We start from the raw sequence: 13,990 nt of genomic DNA, 5'->3' as shown, positions 1-13,990 counted from the left end.
CTTACGATTTGATTTTAAAAAAAGGCTAACACTACCAGAGGAAATTTTTGGAAAACAGTGTTAAATGGAGCCATTGAGTTTTCTGAAGCAGCTAATACCTGGATAATGTTCCTTCATATAAGCAGAATTACCTATAAGCACACCTGAACCTCTCTGCCATATATGTTTACAAATGCAATAGCATAGAAAAACTTTTGGAATTATTTAGCTTTTAGAAATTAACAACATATTAAATTTTTATTGCACAGAATCAATCAATTATTAAAGCTCAGGGATCCATTGCTAATTACATAATCAAATACTCTCACAATCATGAATTCTGATTTGTATCACTTGAATTCTGAGAGTTCCCCCTTTTTCATGTGATGATGTGCTTAGTTTCATTCTACATTATGCTTATCAGGAGTGCCAGTGTGGCCCTGCACCTGTGGGTGCTCAGGGCAGTGGGTGCTGAAATTCATGGGTAATTTTGCGGGTGCTTGGGCACCCAGGACCCAAGGGAGCTGGCACCTATGATGCTTATATTACATAATATAAATGAAAAAAGCTTTAAAGTCATGTTTATTAGCGGGAAAGTTAATATCTACCATAGTACAGTAGTTCTTTCTCCATTAACCGTAACATATCAGGGCAAAAGTAACCTCAAAATAAAATGCAAACTCAAGCCCCACCAGTTTAAATTTGTCTCCACTGATCAACAAACTAAAGCTTTTGTTGATTCATCTAGCAGTAAAAAGCAGTTCAGCATCAGCCATGAATGAAATGTTGCTGGATTATCACCCTGTTTCTTCTTAATCCTAACAGTGCAGTCCCATGTGTCTACTCAAAAGTAACCCCATTAAGTTCAGCAGGACTTCCTTCCAGGCGAGCATACAGTTGTGGCCTTAGAAATTTTATCATATTATAGAACCATTATTGTATAATCAGTATTGTCACAATCACAGCGTTATTACTCAAGGATAGGCATCAAGCTAACGTGGTTTTATTTAACTTATGTTTTTCATAATTGTACAGAGCAATTGCGGGGAGGCTGGCTATTCCATGCATCAGGCTGCAGTCCTAACCCAGCCTACTCAGGTGCAAGTGCCACTGAATTGGGTGAGGCTTACTCCCAGATGTGACGGGACTGCAGTCTCAGCCAAGTGAAATAGGGTGGGCTGGCACACAAGCCTGTGCCCAGCGTCTGAAGGCTATTGTGCTTTACATATAAATTTTATTATTCACCCATGGGATGGAACCATTATTCTGCAATGATATATATCCCATAAATAAATAAATACTTGCAACTATGAAGTTTACAAAACAGCTGATGAAAAATACCTCTCCCACTCACTTTCACTTTTTTAAAAAGTCACGTTTTAACACAATCGGAAATATCAAGGTTGTTTAGTCAGAACGGTGTCAAGCAAATAAGAAGCCTAAGCTCAGCTAGAGTTTTTGTAGGATTGTTCACTCTTTACCAAGAACACAGCGCGAGGCTGGAGTCCTAACTCACAAAAGGCGCAGATGAGATAAATCTTTAAAGCAGACTTCTTCAGGGTCCTGTTGAAGTTCAGATTTGTCTTCAGCTCTTCCAATGTGAAGCGCTTAACTTAATGCTCTAGGCTTGATTTGATATGGAACTGGTTTTAAAATTGGATCTGAAGTCTATTTTACCACCTTTTTAATAAAAAAAAGTCCGAAATGAAGACATTAAACACCATAATACAGATTTCCCCACCATGATACTGAGGAGCAAGAGGAAAGGGCATGAACCCACTTTCAAAGACATCAGTGAAAATTTTGCAATGGAAAAGAAAATAGGATGAAGACAAAAGAATTCAGTTCAGCAAAATAAATGTTTGAATACCTTCAGATTATGCTTCTGAATTTGGCAATGTTAAATAATTTGTTGTTTTGCAAAACAAAAACAAAAAACCCCACAGCCTGAAAATGAGATTGTAAAACAGATATTTCACTGGGATGAGGGGGGAAGTATGGCAGAGCTCCACGGCCCGCTGAATCTCTGTGCAAACAATAATGAATTAGATAGACCAGTGGTTCCCAGTTAGGTAATTATGGAGGACCCCCTATTTTTCAAAAGCCAAGGCATGGACCCACTACTTTTGAAAATTTTGATAACTCTATGGTAGTTACCTCTGCAAAGCATTTTTTAAACAAAATGTGGGGGAGTCCCTAATAAGCAAAGGTTTTTAGGTTTACTAAAAAACAGACCATAAAATCTGTGATATTACCATGCAAAAATGACCAAAAAAGGGGGGAGCAAGGGATGGGGCCGTGGATCCACTGGGTGTGTTCTGACCCCTAGTTGGGAACCACTGAGATAGACCAACGGTCTGACTCAGTGGAAGGGAGCTTCCTAATGTTGCTGCTACATAAAACACACCTTCTTAACTGCAAATATGCAAAACTGCTCCTGCCACATAAAAACTACACGGTCGATCCTAATTAGAAGTTCTACTGACACAGTGACCATTAAAATAAATCGAGAGTTGCACAGTAGTTCTGTATCCTAAGTGGTTGATGTGGCATAAGCTTTGTAGCAAACACCTTTTATCAGACGCATGAAGCAGACTGAAAATACACCAGTATCAATACATTGTAAAACAATGCTAATAAAATGCAGCCCCTTTTTATTATTTTTTTATTTTAGGTAACCAAGTTTTCAAAACTAACAAAAAGTCATTTTTATAAGAAAGTCACCGTTAGTTTCATGTCTGGTTGAGAGAGAAAAAGAAATCATGAATGCTACATCTGGAGTAAAAGCAGATGGAGCAGAAGTCCTAGCGCTGAATGCAGTCCAGACGCCCTCCTGCTGCCCCTTCTCTCTTGCCTTGGGGTTCATGTACAGGAAAGTGTCACACACTGACATTGACCTCAATGCATGGCATTTGTAGGACCACTCTCAAGAAGCGGTGTTTGCACAGCGGTTCCGAGGGGAATTCACAGGCATTTCCCATCCAGTATTCAAATAATTTAGCTCTCCCCCATTCCCACTTCTTTCCCTCCACATGTGAAGGTCCACATTTTCCGTCAGGAAGAGGCGCTGTTTGGGGTGACTACTTGCTGCAATGGCACCCCAGTCTCGGGTTGTTGGCATTTGTAATCCATTACGGTGGGTAAAGTGCAGTGTTTTTTCACCAAGTAGCACAAAATCGCTACTAACGCTATAACCATCAATGTGGTACTAACAATGATAGCAATCAATACCCCTTGGCTTCTGCCAGCATCTTCCTCCTTGGGTGGGATAAAGGAGGGAACTGAGGGTGTGGAATAAGTTTCAGCGTCACCAGAGTACTCTGTTTCATCTGGTGGTTCCTTGCACAACTGCCCACCTGGACAGAGACACATATAGCTGCCTGGCACGTTAATGCACTCCAGTTTCTGGCAACTTCCAGAATCACACTCATCAATATCCACGCAGACCTTTGTCCCATCTGGGTCGTCTTGCAAGATAAAGCCATCTGCACAGTAGCAGGTGTCCCCGGTGTGGGGGTCGCACTCAGCTGGGCAGCTGGTCTCATTGCAGAACATCACGCACCTATTCGGCATTTGGGGATGGGGCGCATATCCTTCCGAGCAGATACATCCATACTCTCCCTCGACGGCTGCACATTCGTGCTCGCACATGAGCTCCTCGCACTTGCGATTTTTCAGCAGGCACCTGCCCTCGACCAGCTCGTAGGTTTCATAGCAGCGGCACTGGAAGCCGCCCTGGGTGTTCACGCACTCCTGCTCGCACGGGCTCGGCTCGGCCCGGCAGTCGTCCACGTCCAGGCAGCTCCTCCCGTCGGCGCCCAGCGCGTAGCCCTCGCTGCACATGCAGAGGGGGCCGTCGGCCGAGGCCACGCAGTGCTGCTGGCAGCCGCCGTTCTCCAGCCGGCAGTCCCAGGCGCCGGGCGCCGCCGAGCCCCACCGCGCCGGGCCGCCCCCGGGCGCGCCGCACTCCAGGCGGGCCTCCAGGCCGGCCACCTCGGCCGCCGTGCCCGGCGGGGCGGCCAGCAGCTCGCTCTCGCGGGCGCCGAAGGGCGTCAGGTAGGAGACGGCGGGGGCGGGCGCGGGCAGCGACAGCGGGCCGCACGTGCCGCCGGGGTAGCTGTACTCGCAGAGGAAGCCGGCGGCGGCGGCGGCGTCGCAGGCGCGCTCCTCCCAGCGCAGCCCCTCGTTCAGCAGCGCGCACCGGGGGCCGCACGCCGGCGCCGGCGCCTCGGCCCAGGCCGCGTAGTCCGTGCGCTCGTCGCCCGTCACCCAGAGGAAGCCGCGCAGCTGCTTGGCCGGCTCCACGCACGACGAGCCGTCGGGCAGCCGCAGGCCCAGCCACGCGCCGCCCGCGCGGCCGCCCAGCAGCACCGCCGCCGCCTCGGCCGCCACCGTCGAGCGCATCGTCATCAGGTGCCCGCCGCCCGCCGCGCACCCCGCGCTGGCCTGCGCGAAGCTGCGCGCCCCCCAGAACAAGCCGTAGCACACGCCGCCCAGGCACTGCGCGCCCGAAGGGACCGCCGCCGCCGCCGCCACCGCGCTGCCTCGGCCGGCCAGCGCCAGCGCCGCCGCCGCCAGCAGCAGGAGCCGGGCGAGGAGCCGCATCCTGGCGGGCGAAGCTTCCCGCCCTCGGCGCGCCGCGCTTATAACGGCCTCCGGGCGGCCAGGGCTGGGTGGGGACGGCGGCTCCGGGAAGGGAAGGGAAGGGAAACGCCGCCCGTCGGGAGGAAACCTCCCGGGGCCGAGGAGTCACGGGAGGGGGCGGAAGGCGGGGCTCCCGGCTGCGGAGGAAGGGCCGCCGAAGAGCGCGCCCCGGCCGCGCCCTCCGCCCCCGGCTCCCGCTTCCCCGCCGCGCCCGACCCGCCCTCCTCACGGAGACCCCGAGCGGCCCGAAGAGACGCCTCATCCCTGGCACACGTGCAGCCCGGACCGGCAGCGGGGAGTTCCGCGAGGGGCGGCCGCTCAACACGTGTTTGCGTTCCAGTGGGGAAGCGCGCGAGATAAGTGAGCCTGGCTGCGGGTGGCAGCGCGCACTCTGCTTCTCTTGCGCTCCCTATCCATTGCGCCACATGTACAACCTTGGGAGCCGTCCACCCTTCTTAAGCGCAGGCCCGCACTTTCCCAGTCTGTAGCTCGGAGTTTTTTGTTTGTGGTTTTTTGCCTCACTGATTTCCAAGCCGAGGTGGATTCAGGGGCGCCGGACTGTGTGCTGAGCTGAGGGAGGGGCTGCAGGGCGTTGCAACCATGGCCTAGGGCAGGCACAGAACAGAAGGCGAAAGGCAGGGATGCCCAATTTTGGCCTGGCTCAGAGCACCACTGAAATTTGAAAGATCAGGTCTGCCCCGTCCCCTGGAAAACCTCTTTAACACTGAATAGGAACAAAGGGCAATTCAGTTTTTCCATGGATTGCTGTTTGTTTTGATTCAGCAGCAAAGAGTGGGGTTTTGTGGGGAAAGGCCAGGCAAAAGAATAAACTGCTTGGACAGGGAAAGGCAGCACAAAGGCATGTTTGGATGAGCCAGTATACAACATCAGGTCTTGCTTGTATATGTAATGTGTGTATGCTCTCAACAGAGGTTACCTCACCTGTCCGCTAGGGAGGTTCTGCTGCTGCTGCTTTTAATCTCTTGAAACGGTGTTCTGACTTCTGAAGCAGTGAGTGGACCGATCATACCACTTTCCTTTTCAAAAAGGCTGCTTAACAGAATGGATTTGGTTGTACTTCATATATCTCTGTCTCTCAAAACATGACCAGGAACAGCACTTGAGACAGGGCACAGGCCATGAGGCAGATATAGCACAAGAACTAGGCAATATTACTATTCCCAATTTTCCGGTGGGATGGGATAGAACGTGCGTTGCCAAAGGCCATCTTCTGAGTTCATGACAGAACAGGTTGGGTACTGGGGAGATCAGTCTCTTTGCTGCCGCATAACACCAGCTCACTCAGGTCAGTTATGGGAAATGTAAAGGGTAAAGGGACCCCTGACCATTAGGTCCAGTCGTGGCCGAATCTGGGGTTGCGGCACTCATCTCGCTTTACGGGCCGAGGGAGCCGGTGCACAGCTTCTGGGTCATGTGGCCAGCATGACTCAGCTGCTTCTGGCGAACCAGAGCAGCGCACGGAAACACTGTTTATCTTCCCGCCAGAGAGGTACCTGTTGATCTACTTCCACTTAGATGTGCTTTTGAACTGCTAATTTGGCAGGAGCAGGGACCGAGCAACAGGAGCTCACCCCGTCGCGGGGATTCGAACCGCCGACCTTCTGAAAGGCAAGTCCTAGGCTCTGTGGTTTAACCCACAGTGCCACCCGCGTCCCATGGGAAATATATGGAAGTGCAAAAGAAAGAAACTTAGGAAATTGCTGCCACCTTCCAGAGTGGCCCCTGCCTCCCCCCATCTGCCATCACAGGGGCATTTGTGGGACCACCTTGCCCTGGGAAATGGAGAAGAAGCAGTAACAGATTTTTTTAAGGCTCTTTTCCATTTTCCTGTAACTTTTTTTTTTTTAAAAAAGAAGATGCTTATTCTTATAACAACCTTGCATGAACCACTTTGTAAGGTCTGTCTGAAAAGCAGTATATAGATACTATAAATATATCACTCATTCATTCAGCTTATAACCCACTTTTATGTCCCCAGTGGAAATGCACAGTCCCAAACTGCATCCATCAACAAGAACATTGCAGTGGAACTCATAAAATCGCTTTGGATCTTGCTGGCTCAGCTCCCTTGCATTAACCACGAGCGGTCCTGCATGGAAGAGGCTGCCGGCTGGGCCCTGCTTCCCCACTTCCACCGGGAGCTGATGGGAGAGTAAACAACAGAGATGACCCTGAGCTGGAATCTCATCAATCACTTTCCTGGCCTGTTACTAAGGAAGGACCTTGGGCATTTTGCAATGACTTCCCAGCAGCAGCCAAGACTCTTGTGGGAACAGGAAGTAGAGAAGGAGATATATTTGGGGTGACAGTGAGGGAGGGGTCCTGGAATGCAGCTGCCAGTAACAGCTGGTAGTGACTCCCCACAGAAGACACTTCAGAGCCAAGGATTCCCGGGGGGCAGTCATGGGCGTTAAATGTACGAAATGCTAAAGACTATCACAGCTGCATTTAAAGAAATGGGATGTAGAGTCATTTGCATTTTGACCATGGAAAATTGGTGGTTGGCATCCTGTGTTCCCTTTTCAGTAGCTTTTGAAAAGGGAGTCAGAGAACATCACAGGTGATAACCGGACACATCACACGAGGAAGGCAAATGGAACTGGGCCGGTCTGATAGTATCACAGGGTGACCCCTGATGCTCTTGGATGAATGGGAGCAGCAAAGCCCATAGACTTGACTACAAAACAGAGGAAGGCCTGAGCACAAGGTCAGACGTAGAAGCACAGCAAGGCAACAAGAGGGAGAAGTGCAGTTGATGCTAGGGAAGACTTGATATGTGGGGCATGTGCCAGAAAGGTTTTCTGCTAGTGGAAATGGGATGCAGTAGAGAGCATACGCTGACTGTTTCCCCTACAAGGAAAAATTACAACATTTGGGGGTTTTTCGTTTAGAGAAAAAGTAAGTAAGAGGCAGGGCATGGTGAGATGTATCAAATTATGTGTGCTGGCATCTGTCTGTCTCAGGAGACAGTGGAGGAGCGCACCTTTGGGGGTGAGGTCAAGCCGCTGGAAGGTTGCAGCGTCTGCCGCCTGACATGTTTTGTTGCAGCTGGGGCAGAGGAAGGCGTTTATATACAGCATGAGAAAAGTGGCTGGAGAGTTGTTGTCTATTTGTCCTTCATAATACAGTGGTACCCCGCAAGACGAACGCCTCGCGAGACGAAAAACTCGCAAAACGAAAGGTTTTTTCGTTTTCGAGTTGCCTCGCAAGACGAATTTCCCTATGGGCTTGCTTCGCAAAACGACAGCGGGTCTTCTCTTTTGAAGCAAGGGGCGGCGGGGAGAAGCAATCTTCTCCCCGCAGCCCCAGGTCCGGGGACAGCGGGAAGCGCTTCCCGCTGCCCCCGGACCTCTTTTGAAGCAAGGGGCTGCGGGGAGATCGCTTCTCCCGGTGCTCCGAAGCCGGGCAGGGGGGAGGGAACACCTGCCCCCACCGCCCGGCTTCGGAACGCTGCTCCGAAGCGGGGCGGGAGGCAGGAACGCCTGCCCCAGCCACCCCGCTTCGGAACGCTGCTCCGAAGCGGGGCGGGGGGTGGGAACACCTTCTGAAGGCGGGCAGGGGGGCGAAAGTCTTTGTCCCCCCTGCCTGCCTTCCCAGGGGCTTTTAAATCGCCCCAGACAGCGGAGAAGTCCTCCGCTGTCCTGGGGCGACTTTAAAATGCCGCCCGCCAGCATTTTAAGATCGCCCGGACAGCGGAGAAGTCCTCCGCTGTCCCGGGGTTTTTTTAAATGCTGGGGGTGGGAAGAAAAGCCCTTGTCCCCCCCTCCCCCAGCCTTCAGAAGAGGTCCGGGGACAGACTGTCCCCGGACCTGGTCTGAAGGCGGTTTCCCGAGGAACGCATTAATTGATTTTCAATGCATTCCTATGGGAAACCGTGCATCGCAAGACGAAAAACTCGCAAGACGAAGAGACTTGCGGAACGAATTAATTTCGTCTTGCGAGGCACCACTGTAGTGGAAGTCGGGCCACCCATTGAAGCTGAATATTGGAGGATTCGGGACAGACAAAAGGAAGAACTTAACACAGTGCATAGTTAAACTATCGAAGTCACTACTGCAAGATGCAGAAAGACGGGCGGCTTAAAAAGGGGTTGAAACAAGTCCAGAGAGGATGAGGCTATCAATGGCTATTACTCATTACAGTTTTACACCCCCTCCGGGATCTGAGGCTGCATGCTTCCGTGTCCGGCTTGTGGGCTTCGCACAGGCATCTGGGTGGCTGCAGTGAGAACAGGATTCTGGCCTGATCCATCAGAGCTCCTCTTATTAGTGAGGGAAGTGCATACGCACCACAGTACAGACCAAGTTCTGGTGCACAGAATAGCTACCGTATGTGTCCTTCATTGTCAGATGCAATCTTGTAAAAGGGAATCCAGAGAAATACTTCATCCATTACACAACATTACATTACACATTGTGTTTGTCGTGGTAACGGTGAGTGTTGCCGCGTCAATGTTCTCATAAAAGTTTGAAGGGGAAATGTGCATTTCTGAGTTCTCTCCCTGCATGTTTGGGGATGCGTATATTCATTTGCACATAGGATCATAGCATTGTAAAGTTGGAAGGGGTCACAAGGGTCATCTGGTATAACCCCTGGCAATGCAGGAATCATTTGCCTAACGACCCTGAGATTAAGAGTCTCATGATCTAGGGAGTATTACATGTGTACATCTTACAGCAAGCATCAGGAGAGTTGCAACAAACATAATTGCTGCCTGAAGTAACACTTTCAAGAGAAAGTCTTGCACAATACAGCCACTTGGCTTCATGTTGGCTCTTAATGCTGCAGCTGGTGGCTGTGATATTAATGCTAAATGTAATTCCACCCCCGGTGTTTCTCATTGCCAGAGCCTCTGCAGCAGCAGCAGCAGCTGTGGAGCTTGTCACATTTGCCCTCAGTCCCCTCTTGTGCAATGGCAGAGATGCTTTTTTGCCTCCCAAGATGCCTCATGGCACCCTCTGAGTAAATGGTGCTTTTTGTAAGATGCTGTTCATAGGAGCATGACACTCTCAGTAGGAGAAACAGCTGCCTGCGTCAGTTTGTAGACCTTTAGAAAGAAAAAGAATTTTGAAGTTTCGGAATCCCCCCTCCGTCTCCAAGGGCGAGGTGGTCTGGAGTGATTCATAGGAGCTGCAAGGACTGCCAAGGAGCGAGCACTCCTCCCAAAAGCGCAAGCAAGCAGTCAACACCCGAGAGGGAACTGGCATCTCACCAGGACAGAGAGCAGTGCTGTTAGATAAAATGCTGAATAATCCCATGGCACATCTAAGTCCAAGACTGCACATGCCATACTTTTAAAGCACGTTTAAAGTCCAGTTCCTCCACTGGGGCTGGGAATTGTGAGGTACTGCGAGAGGGTAGACAATGGGTCCCAGGATTCTTGCGGGGGGGGGTGCTTTAAATGTATATGCAGCTCATATATTCATTCCTTTCCTGTAGCATTTTAGACAGTTAGAAGGGTTCTCACTGCAGAACCCTCTTTCCAGTAGATGTCTAGACAGGAAGAGTGCCATGTGGCCAGTTTCCCCTACACTTAGCAGTTAATGCCATCAAGCTTCTGCTTCCTACGTCTCTTGCTTTCATTCTCTGGATGCTGGGAGGGAGTCCACTGCATTTATGGGGGGGTGTCTTTTACAGCCTCAGTCTTGGCACCACCAAGCACCAATTCTTCATATAAAGGTAAAGGTACCCCTGCCCGTATGGGCCAGTCGTGTCCGACTCTAGGGTTGTGCGCTCATCTCACTCTAGAGGCCGGGAGCCAGCGCTGTCTGCAGACACTTCTGGGTCACGTGGCCAGCGTGACGAAGCTGCTCTGGCGAACCGGCACCAGAGCAGCACACGGGAACGCCGTTTACCTTCCCGCTATAAAGCGGTACCTATTTATCTGCTTGCACTTAGGGGTGCTTTTGAACTGCTAGGTGGGCAGGAGCAGGGACCGAGCAACAGGAGCTCACCCCGCCGCGGGGATTCGAACCGCCGACCATGCAATCGGCAAGTCCTAGGCGCTGAGGTTTTACCCACAGCCAGGGACGCGGACTTATAAAAAATATTGGGGGGCCCGGGAAAGCTCATGAATAATAAATAAGCTCATGAATATGCAAATAAAGTGGCACCGCCTCCTCGTGAGCGAATAGGGGAGAGCGTGCTGCGCCTATTAATCAGCTCCGGAACAGCTGATATGCGGGAAACGTGGGGCTAGCCGGAGAAGAGAGGGCGAGCCCCCTCCGCTCCAGCCCTAAACCGCTGAAACCGCCAGGAGGAAGGAAATTCCCCCCGGCAGTGCCTTGGCAGTGGCGGTGGTGCTGCGAAGCAGCGAGGTAGGAGCCCCCGCCCCCGGGGATTCCCTAATCTCGCGGGGGACGGCCGGGGCTCTCCGACTAGGGCGGCTGGCTGGCTGGCGAGGGAGCAGGTGGGGAGGAGGCGGGGGACGGCGGCGGCGCTCTGCTGGAAGGGCGCCCGAGATTATTGGGGGGGCTGAGCCCCCCCAAAAAATTTTTTGAGGGGGCTCGAGCCCCCTCAGGCCCCATGGAGTCGGCGCCTATGCCCACAGCACCACCCGCGTCCCTCTAATTCTTCATATAGACAGCAACAATTGTCCACTGTCTATATTTGCCACAGTCTGACCAAGGCTAATGCTTTAATCATTTTCTACTGTGGTCTTTATGGTCCCATAAAAGGCTTCTTGGTTTTGGCTAACCTGAAACCGTACCTGGGCATGGAGGAGCAACATGAGTACAAAGCCTCTGTTATCCTCACTGTTATTTTTATGAGAAGTCATTCTCTCAGTGGTGATAATTAAATAGAACCTCTGCCCCCCCTACTATTTAGTTTTTATTTCAATAACTCAGTAACCACTCTCAATAATCCAGAATTCCACCCCCCGAAGCTAGCAAATCGGCATATTTCGGTTTTGCTTTACGCTGATGATGCGGTAATTCTATCCAGAACCCCCATTGGGCTCAAAAGAGCATTAAGAAAGCTTGCAGCCTACTGTGAAATGGAATGTCTTAATATAAGCTACCAAAAGACCAAGATTCTCGCTTTTGGGGAAAAGCCAAAGTTTAGAAGCTGGGAACTCCAAGGCCATAAACTAGAACAAGTCTCAAACTCTAAGTATTTAGGAATGGTGGCCCAGGCTTCAGGATCCAATAAACTACACATAAATTCCATCGGAAGCTCTGGGGGGGAAACAGCAAATTGTATCCTCAATTTTTTTAGAACCCAAGGGGGCTTTTTTGTCCCTGCGGCCCTAAAATTATACAAGGCCAAAATGTTGGCACAGCTCCTTTATGGGCCTGCCATCCTCTGCTTTCTCCCCCCTTGAGAGTGCAATCCAAATTCCTTAGAGCCCTCCTACAAGTCCCCAAATGCGTATCAAACGCATGGATCAGACTAGAAATGAGGATGATGAGAGTGGAGGCTCACATCAGTCTAACATCAATCTATAAATGGCTGTCACTGAAACTGCTCCCCCGTGGTATAGCTCCACTGATCCTTTGCAACCAGTTCCAGTCAGGATGGCAGACTGCAGTCCTGAACACCCTCCGGAAACTGGGTTTTGCCCCTCAAGCCCTTCTGAGCCTGGGCTTGGGCCAGGCAAAAGATACAGTTAGGCAAAGAATTATAGACACCAAGAGACAACAGGACTGCTGAAGGTGCCCCGACTACAAAATTGTAGAATTCGAGAGAGATATAGCTGCACCAGCAGCATATCTCTTTTTTCTTGTATCCAATACATAGATACATAGCAAGGATGGCCGTGCAGAGCTTCTGAGGACTGCCAGCACCAACTGGCTGGTCCCTGCGCTGCCAAGACTGCTGCCGCCACCACTGCCATCAGGGTGCCCAATGTGACAACTGGGGAGGTGGGCCACACATTCCAGTCTGGATGCCGCAGCACAGTGTCCAGACTGGATAGCATTCTGCTCACACAAGGCCTGAGCCTCCTGGTAGACACAGCAAACATTGGTAACTTTAAAATCACAGACCACACCCCAGTAGAAGCTATCCTGAAAATAGGAGAGGACGCACCAACTATGTTATCATGGTCCTTCAGCCCCATCCTAACCACAAACCAACTAGCTAAAGAGAGTCTCTTGAAAACTCTCCAAAACAATTTAAGGATAATGATGTGGGCGACATAACAACTCCCCTCCTCTGGGACACAATGAAAGTGGTCACCAGAGGAGCCTGCATAAAGGAGAGGGCATCTATTAAAAAACAAACCTCAAAAATTGGTCAATTAGAACAAGACATTATGACCCTCTCATCACACTTCAAACAAACAGGAGCCAAAAAACTCCTTAAACTCATAGAACAAAAAAGAAGGGAAAGTGACTCTCTAGAAATCAGTAAAACAATATGATTAACACCCTATATTCTAAATAACGCTTTTACAAATAAGGAGGGAAGAACTCCCAACTATTAGCAAACAGATGCGGGGGGGGGGATCACTCAAAGCAAGAAGACACTGTGTCACTAAAAAAGTAACAAAACATCCTCCATCAAAGAAATAACCTCAGAATTTGCTGAATTTCATGCCAATCCATACACCTCCCACAACCCACCTGAACAGGAAATCAGAAGATTCCTAACCAGGCTGACCATGTCAACCTTAACTGCCCTCTCACCCCAGAGGAAATAGAGATGGTACTCAAAAACCTGAAACCATGCAAAGCCCCAGGCCTGGATGGCTATACAGCAGAATTCTACAAAAAAAAATTCAAAGAAACCCTGATGCCTTACATGACCTGCCTATTTAATGATATCCCCCAAACCTGGACCTCTTCCAAAATAGTATCTATCCCAAAACCACTCAAAGATAGCCTCAAAACAGAATCACACTGCCCAATCTCATTGATAAACTAAGACTATAAGATAGTCACATCAATCCTAACCGCCTAAAAATCTTCCTATACAAACTAATCACGCCGGGATCAGGCCGGCTTTGTCCCTGGTCGCAGCATAACAAACCCCATTAGGAAACTACTGAATCTGACAGAACACAGCAAAACAACCAAATTCCTACTGACGATCATGTCCCTAGACATCCTTAAAGCCTTTGATTGCTTAGAATGGAAATATCTATTAGCAGTATTAACTAATATGAAATTTGGCCCCAACTTCCTACAACCCCTCAAACAAATTTACTCCCAAGCCTCCGCAAAATGCAGAATTAACAATATGGGCTCCAATACCATAGCAATCCAAAGAGGCACAAAACAAGGATGCCCACTGTCTTCCTTCCTATTCATCTTGGCCCTGGAACTCCTAGCAATCTGACTCCAATCAAACCCAGATATCAAGGGTGTGGAAGTGAAAGGTAAAACCTACAAACTAAGGGCTC

General features: G+C 50.1%; 1 protein-coding gene and 1 long non-coding RNA gene across 2 annotated transcripts; one reads left to right on the top strand and one right to left on the bottom strand.

Annotated features, from left to right (window-relative positions):
- Positions 1-966: 966 nt before the first annotated feature.
- THBD (thrombomodulin) lies at positions 967-4,702 on the bottom strand. Its single transcript, XM_082234485.1, has one exon. The coding sequence runs from the start codon at positions 4,582-4,584 to the stop codon at positions 3,034-3,036; it is 1,551 nt and encodes a 516-aa protein (XP_082090611.1). The 5' UTR covers positions 4,585-4,702; the 3' UTR covers positions 967-3,033.
- A 189-nt stretch (positions 4,703-4,891) lies between these two features.
- On the top strand, positions 4,892-9,055 carry LOC309538854. Its single transcript, XR_014222399.1, has 3 exons — positions 4,892-4,983; positions 6,623-7,771; positions 8,599-9,055. It is a non-coding gene; the product is annotated as an uncharacterized lncRNA (long non-coding RNA).
- The last annotated feature ends 4,935 nt before the right edge of the window (positions 9,056-13,990 follow it).

The sequence above is a fragment of the Podarcis vaucheri genome, assembly GCF_965113315.1.
Source record: "Podarcis vaucheri genome assembly, chromosome: 8".
Lineage (NCBI taxonomy): Eukaryota > Metazoa > Chordata > Lepidosauria > Squamata > Lacertidae > Podarcis > Podarcis vaucheri.
The sequence above is the reverse complement of the archived record's forward strand: the minus strand, read 5'-3'. Positions and strand labels throughout refer to the sequence as shown.